An 8,014-nucleotide genomic window follows, 5' to 3' on the forward strand; every position below is an offset into this window, starting at 1 on the left:
TAAAAAAAAAAAAAAAAAAAAAAGAAATTAGGAGAGAAGGAGAGAAATCAGTTAGACTCGGTGGAAAATTTTGCAGACTTGCTAATAGGCCATGGAAAAGAACCTTCAAAATAGTATTTTCAATTGAATTTTATTAGTATCTATTTTACATGCTTAGAAGCAGCAGTAAATTAAACCTGCAAAATCAATTAAAGTTATTTTCTTCAAAAAAAAGTTTATTACTTTCTTCTTAGAAGTCTGAAAATTTAGTTTAGTATGGAGCATATTGTACCATTTCGAAACATCTCCATTTCTCATTAGGAGATGAACTGAGAATGCCTTCTAAACTCTTACTAAAAAAAAAACCAAAAAACAAAAAACAAACCAAAACCTGTCTGCCCTTTCCTCTGCTTGGACAATGAAGATTCACCAGCTTTGTTTATGATCAAGTTCTTTCATCTTCCTGATTTTTTACAGAGAAATTAAAAAAAATAAACAGTGAAATTAAAAAAAATAAATAAAAATTTGCAATTGCTAAATATCATTATTGATAAAAACACTAGTTAATGCTAAAAATCTATAAGAAAATAAAAATTCAACTTAATTTCACAATGTATGAATACATAAGAATTCCAACTACACACAGCTACATCACAGTAGAAAGATGCAAAACGAGGGTGAGACCTCAACCAAAACAGCTATTCCCTCGGGGACTGCTGCAGTGAAGAGAGAGAGAAAAGCTTAAATATTCTCAGTGGGAGCCAACCTTGGCCAAGGCAGGCATGATCTGGGAACTGGAAAGGTAACCATCTTTTTCCAATTAAAGGCACACAGAAAATAACTGAGCATAGCTGGAGTTTACACACTTCATACAAAAATGTGTCAAAATTTGAGAATGATGTCATTGATATAAATGAAAGTGGTATTTGTTTTAGGAAGAGGATGACACACAAGTGTGTTACTGAAGACAATAACAGGGTAGGGATATCCAGTTCGTATCAGTGCTCCAGTCTTAAAATCTAAAAATAGAGAATTCTTTGAATTCTGAGGAGATTCCTCCACAGTGCCAGGTTTCACTGCCCCTCCCTGAAAGTCAAGTCAACCTCTGAGACAGGAGAATTTCCCTGTCAAAACCACCTCCTAAGTTGACCAGAAGTATCCGCACACACACAGGCATGAAGTGCTCCAGACCTACAATGCCAAAAATTATGGGCAACTCAAATCCTCATTTTACCATAAGACCATTCCTCACAAGGTAACCTACATTTTTTTTCCAGAAACCACATTCACCTATAAAACTATAGACGTTATAACCCCTGCCAAAGGACAGGCAAATATACTTTTTTTTTTTTAAAAATTGTCTTCCAACATCAAATACATTTCCAAAAAGCTTTATATACAAAAATTCTACATACCTTGTCCAGTTTGACACCTTCGGCCACTTTCAAAAGAGAAAAGATTTGAGTCATAGCCATAGCGACGGAGACAGAGGTAGTGCCATTTTACAGAGTCCCTTTTACGGGTGTACAAAATTAGTTCTGTATCTGTAAGTTCCATTATGCCAGAACCCAGTTCATTACCATCATCATCCACATTAATAACCTATAAAAAGGAAGTTAAATAGCATTAGGTAAGTACTCTTTTGAGCACCAATACCACTAATAATAATCTTAATGTTTCACTGATGCCCTCCATCTGCTCTGTCATATTAGTGACAATCCTTGAGGTAAAAGTTTTAAAAAAAAAAAACAAACAACAAAAAAAACCCAAAAAACCCCCACACCTCACCAAACCAGTTCCTTTGCTCCCCCAACCCAGAATTAAAATAATACATATTTAAAAGCAGTATGAATGAGACTGCATAACATTATTGTAAAATCTGAGGAGAAATTTAAAATAGAAGAGATCTGTAAGTTAAATATTCATTTTTTTAAAAACTGGCTTTATGTACATATTCTAGTATTTCCACACAGATAAGGCATACCTCAGATAATGGAATCTTTCAAAGCCCTGTTTCTAAAAAAATAAATATTTGCTTTGTCATATAACCCCACTTACAGTTGGGAAAAGGAATGAAAAAGGGTAAGGGGCTCCAAGATAAAGCTTCCTTCACATACCTGTATAGCCTTGCACTGTGCTGAATCACCAGACTGTTTTAGATTTTTTTTTTTTCCTGCCTTTTTAAAGTCAACAAATAATTCAAATACCCTATGGTTATCTTGCATGAAAATGTGTATAAAGCTTAAACTCTTATTCTTTCTGCTTTTAAACCAGTTTGAGGTCATCTGCATCCTTTATGGAATTTGGACAATGTATATTTTCCTCCGCATGTGTTTTATCTCACAATGCTGCTTTTAGTGGGATTCCTTCTTACTCAATAAAAAGAATCTTCCTGATGGTATCAATTAATGTTACTCCTTAAAGAGACGTTTTCAACTTGAAATCTAGTCAATTGAAAAGAATTAGGAATAGTTTCATCTGCCACTGAGGCTTATGCCAACTTTCTTCATTTTGCAAATTACATTCTTTCATCTTCTCCCCCCTGCTGCTAAATCAGCAACCCACACAAACAATAGAGAAATTCTACGAGGAGAAAAATAGGAACTAGTTACACAAAGTGATGTCAAAGGCATAAAAAGCAAGAAAACAGAAAAATATTTTATCCTTCAGCTTTTTTTACCGATAATATTAAACATTTCCAGAAATTCCCATGGCTTTAAAGCTCATTTCAGTGTTGCCCTAAGGCAACGCATGAATCATTTTTCACTACGGAAGCATTACATTCCTTTGCCAATTCACAGAGACAGTTTGGAGCACAGAAGCAAATCTGACTTGTGTGACTATGCAAAGGTATGTTTACTTAAAGTCACTGACTTCAGCAGCTTCATGTTAAGCATGTTAAGCACATGAACAAGTGTTCACAAGCTTATAAATTCCAGGAATATAAGGGACAGAAGCACATTTATAAATAAAATGTCTTCAAGTAAAGGACAAAAGTTCTCAAAATGCTGTATCAGTAGTGATCTGCAAGTAAAATCAGCAGCCCTAAAATTTTCCATTGCTGACCCCGCATCCAGGTTCATAATCACACCTCTCCAATAGCTCTTCCCTTATGCTTACGACTCCCTTCCTAACCTCCATAACCTCCCAGAGGCAACAATGCTTACTTAGGCCCTACCAACTGAAATGGAGATGGATCAAAAGCACAGGCCGGCTTCTCCTCCCTGAAGATCAAAACTACCATAAAAAAAAGCCTACCCTGTCACTGCTGGTAAGAGAGGATTTCTCAAAGGGGCAAGAGAAACCTGTAGCCACAGATGCCTGCAACTCTGCAATGTTTTAACTGTTCAGTAATTCTCACCCTATTTTCATTTAATTTTTTTCCATCACAGACCTACTCTGCAATAAAGCAACAAAATAATTCACAGCATACCATGTCAGTTGCTTACCTTAAACTTGTTTCGATGGTTATCTGGGACAGTTTCTTTATCTGGACAGCTACAACAGCTACCCATGACTTCTTTAGAAGACCATGTGATCTCTAAAGGGAGGGGAAAAAAAAAAAAAAACCAAGCAAAATGATCATTTAGTTGAAGAATAAAATAGAGTATCATCAACAAAACAACCCAACATAAATTGCTCTCTGAAATTACAATTCTTCGTGATGAATTTTGCAGTCATAAGTAATAAAAAAATCAACATAAATATTACAAATATTTTTAAACAGTTACGTTAGATTTGGCATTAAGGAGTGGCAACAGCGAGCTGTTAAAGTCCTACCAGTAATTCAAACGTGAGGTTACTACCAAACAGACCCATTTGATTTGTCACCTTAATTCCCATGGTAGCAGCTTGGGGGGAAAACAAAAACCAGTAACTTACCGGGTGCGATTCTCATCTCCTACACCAGGGCCTTTACACAAGGCAACTACCTGGATTCCAGTTCCGTCTACTCGGCTTAGACTGCTGAGCACAGCCCTAGTGACGCCCATACAAGCCCTGGGCTGTAGGAGGTTACCAGGCACAGGCAACACAAAGAGCCCACATGGCAAGCCTGAAAGGCTGCCCTGGCTTCGGCAGCTCCAGGGCTGGCTTGCAATAGAGGGTGGAGGCGTTCCAGGCCTGGAGGCAGCCCGGTGCTGGCAGCCGTGCAGTGAGGCTCTGTGCTTCCACTTTTAAATACTTCCCATATAGCAATGTACATAAAACTATGTAATCGAAGTCAAGGGAAGGAAAAAACCCCACATTCAACACAAATATTTTAAAACTTGTATTTTTTTTATTTCTATTAAGTTCCATTTGGATTAAATTGTGGTACACAGTCTACTTCATTTGCTATAAACCAGTAAAATATTCAACTAACACAGAACAGCATGGGTAAATTAAGGAAACCAAAAATAAATATTTGATATTTTTGATATTTTCATTTAAAGATTTTTGTATGTATGGTAAAACTCTCATAAAACAGTACGATAAAATGTTCATAGAACCAAGTCTCACAACTTGCTTCAACTCCCTCCACCACCTTCCAGAGGGTGGTAAGTCTCGTACTTCTTAAATACAAGGAAGTCAGATAAAAGAAAACTAAACCCATTTACATCATCTTTATATTGAATAAGAACTAAAATTTCCACTACACAAGTGAAAAGTGGGGCAAAATCCTGGAAGAGAGCTAGTAAGTCAACAAGAGATGACATTAGGAATCAAGAAGAAGGAAGACAGGAACTGCTTGATAACTTTTCCTGACTAAAGGGGGGGAAAAAAAAATATCTGATGTCACCTTAAGAAAACCGGGACTTGCCTTCTAGACGGGCATTTGTATTAGCATGCGGCAGTAGTATCCAAGTAGCACTTTAGTCTGCTGAGAAAAAGGGTGCAAGGAATACAATGAAGAGCAGCTAACTCCTTCCCTCTTCTTGACCAGAAAAGCCACGCAAAAGAGATACTGCTACCCTAGAGACTGTATAAATCTGTATAAATCTGCCACCTGCAGATTTATATAAATGTTATAAATCTTTCACCCTGCAGAGGTGAAATGGAGAACTTAACAGAAAGGCTAACAACATGGCTTGGATTAATCCAGCAAGAAAGAGGCAGAGCACCAGACAACGTAGTCAAAATCACAGATTCTCTAATGTCATTTCTGGCCGTAACATGAAAACATGCATTAATTTGACAGAGCTTTTTTCCCAACTCAGCATGAAACTGGGGGGTTGGTTGTTTGCTTCTACTGTTGCAGAGAGAAGCTATGTTACATAGAACTGGGTTTTTTGCATAGTGAAGAGAAGTCCTGAATTTTATTAATCAGTCCTATCACTCTCACAATTACAGAGTACTGTTAATAGTCTTCACACATACATCCCATTGTTATTTTAGCTATTCCTTTTTTTTTTTTTCTTATGAATTCTGCCTGTTTTATTTAGAAGGGGAGACACGGGTAGTAACACCTATTACTAATTTCCCACCCTGGCACCCCACAATGCCTCACTACAGTAATGTTCAGATGTTGGTCTTGTTAGCCTACTGGTGCTACCCTATTTATTCTGAGAATTCACTGCTAAAAAGAACAACAGGTGATAACAGCTGCAATGCAGATTAACAATGAATATATAAATTTGCAGCAAAGGTTTTCAAGCTCTGGTCCATACAGCAGTCTTGCAGATGCTTCTAGCAGCCTTCAGGCACAGATGCTTGCACTTTAAATAAAGCCCAGTCTTAGACCTCCCCAAACGTTTTGACAAAGTGGAAACAGAACTAGACAGCAGCATGCTGTTATAGTATCATGCCTTTCTTTGCATTCAGCATAAAATAACTGATCAAATCTCTTGGAGGCAGGTGCCTGCAAACTTAAAACAATTAAAAAAACCACAACTGCAAAGTAGTTTGGGAAAAATCACTACAGTTGCAAGTAGAAAGCTGTGGTATATGAAGATGTATGAAGTATAGCCACTGTATCTCAAGAATGACAAAGAAAGGGTATGTAATCAATAATCACACAAGCTCATTATTTTGTCTCCAATATATTCTAATACTAACGCTTCAGAAAACCAAGAACTGCAATGCTGCTTCAAAGGAGAGATGTGAACCAAAGCTATGAGGAAGAAATGAAACAGCTAGGGAACTGGCAGAATTAAAAATCACTCACCTAGATTTGGCCATTAATATTCCCAGCCTCTGCTGCAGCATCAGGGCTTCTGTCATACTCAAAGTGTCATGCTGTCTTGTCACAGAACTAATCATTTGACCTAGAACTAGAAGAGTACATAAAAATGTAATTTTTCTTGTTTTTAAGATGCCAGTTAGTAAACAAACAAAAATACACTGGCAGAATTAAAAATCACTCACCTAGATTTGGCCATTAATATTCCCAGCCTCTGCTGCAGCATCAGGGCTTCTGTCATACTCAAAGTGTCATGCTGTCTTGTCACAGAACTAATCATTTGACCTAGAACTAGAAGAGTACATAAAAATGTAATTTTTCTTGTTTTTAAGATGCCAGTTAGTAAACAAACAAAAATACATTTTTTTTTTTATTTTTTTTTTTTTTTTAATTTTGGCAGTATTATATCAAGTGAGGTCTTCATGGCTAGGATGCATCTTAAGTGGAGTTTTAGACAAGAGACTGATCTCTTAGAGCTTCCCCAGCATTTCAGTGCCTAGCTGCGTCTTGGAAGAAAATAATCTGATGTCCCTTTCTGCAGTGTAGCCTGTCACGCTGGGGACTCCACTCATTCTCCACTCACTCCTTACCCAATTTAGTGTGTGGAAATGACAGATGCAAAGCTCCCGTTATCCTTAGCACATACCAAACCAAACCACAGCAGACAAACAAAACACATACAACTTACTCTGCTTAAGTCCCTCTTGCTTATCCTACTGAACATATACAAATGCTGACTTGTATGGCTTACACATCACTCTTTCTCTGCTTCCCTCATGATGCTTGCTCCATGACATTAACCATGGACTGCTTGTTTTCACTTCCCCCCTGCCCCCCAGATTACTCTCATACTACCTATCTACTCACATTTAACACTGAAAACTCAACTGCTGCTTCCATCAGGCTAACAGTTGGCAGCCTCCATTCTCTGTTTGTAAAATTGCCAAACGAACACTTGATGTTTCCTTTGACACTGCTGCTTAAACTTGAGAGAAGGGTTGAATTCTCAGAAAAATACTTTATTAGCCTTTCTTATCAGCCTTTCAGGATGTCTATGCAAACTTGTTTGAGACCATTGCAGCTCTGCTTATCAATACTGCCATAATTCTTTGTATTCATCTGCTGTCCTCTGCCTTGCACCTGGATTAAAAGCATTTTGGGAACCCAAAGCACTCTTCTTTTTTGCATAGTATCAAGTGTAATGTAGTCCCAAACTCATCCCACGTCCTAGGCATCACGGTAACAGTTGTAGAACACACTTACCGTGGGGGGACTATGCAAGAGAACAGCAGAAATTCAATACTGGTAAATGCAAAGTAATGCACCTAGCAAAGGAGCTCTATCTGTTAGGAAAGATCAGTCATGTAGTCACAGAGTTCAGTGAAAACACTAGCTCAATATCATAAAGCAAATGAAACAGAATTGTTTAGAAAGAACTAAAAGAGCCAAACCAAAAGTACAATTCTATTGTATGAATCCACAGTGCACCCACAGATGTAGTGATGTATGCAATCATGCCTCCCCCTGTCAAAAAAGACAGAGTAAAACTAGAAGTATGCTACTTGGACTGCTCAGCCTGGAAAAAGGGACCAAACAGGACAGAAAAGATGAGTACAGAATTATAGGTGACATGGAGGAGATAAACAAACCACAACTATTTTCCAAATGGAAGCATTAGGGAGCAGCAGTTGACATTATTAAGGGGCAGGTTCAGAAAAACTACAAAAATACTTTTTGCACATGGTATGTAGTTAAACTTTGTGATCCACAACGTCTTGTGGGAATGAGTTCCAAAAAGATTCAGAAAGTAACTGGACAAATGCAAGCTCCATGAAGAGCTTTTTAAACTCAAGGATGTCATATCTGGCTCAAAGT

General features: G+C 37.6%; 1 protein-coding gene across 1 annotated transcript in view; it reads right to left on the reverse strand.

The window, feature by feature from the left end:
• Positions 1-6,232, reverse strand: part of FRS2 (fibroblast growth factor receptor substrate 2) — a 13,442-nt gene extending 7,210 nt beyond the window's left edge. Inside the window, exons 1-3 of the mRNA XM_009273222.2 lie at positions 6,125-6,232; positions 3,429-3,520; positions 1,395-1,581 (exon numbers count right to left, since the gene is read on the reverse strand). Coding sequence (XP_009271497.1) covers positions 1,395-1,581; positions 3,429-3,494 — 253 coding nt within the window. The 5' untranslated portion in view covers positions 3,495-3,520; positions 6,125-6,232. The remainder of the gene's footprint in view (positions 1-1,394; positions 1,582-3,428; positions 3,521-6,124) is intronic.
• Between the last annotated feature and the right edge of the window lie 1,782 nt (positions 6,233-8,014).

This window comes from Aptenodytes forsteri, unplaced genomic scaffold, assembly GCF_000699145.1.
Source record: "Aptenodytes forsteri isolate BGI_AS27 unplaced genomic scaffold, ASM69914v1 Scaffold366, whole genome shotgun sequence".
Lineage (NCBI taxonomy): Eukaryota > Metazoa > Chordata > Aves > Sphenisciformes > Spheniscidae > Aptenodytes > Aptenodytes forsteri.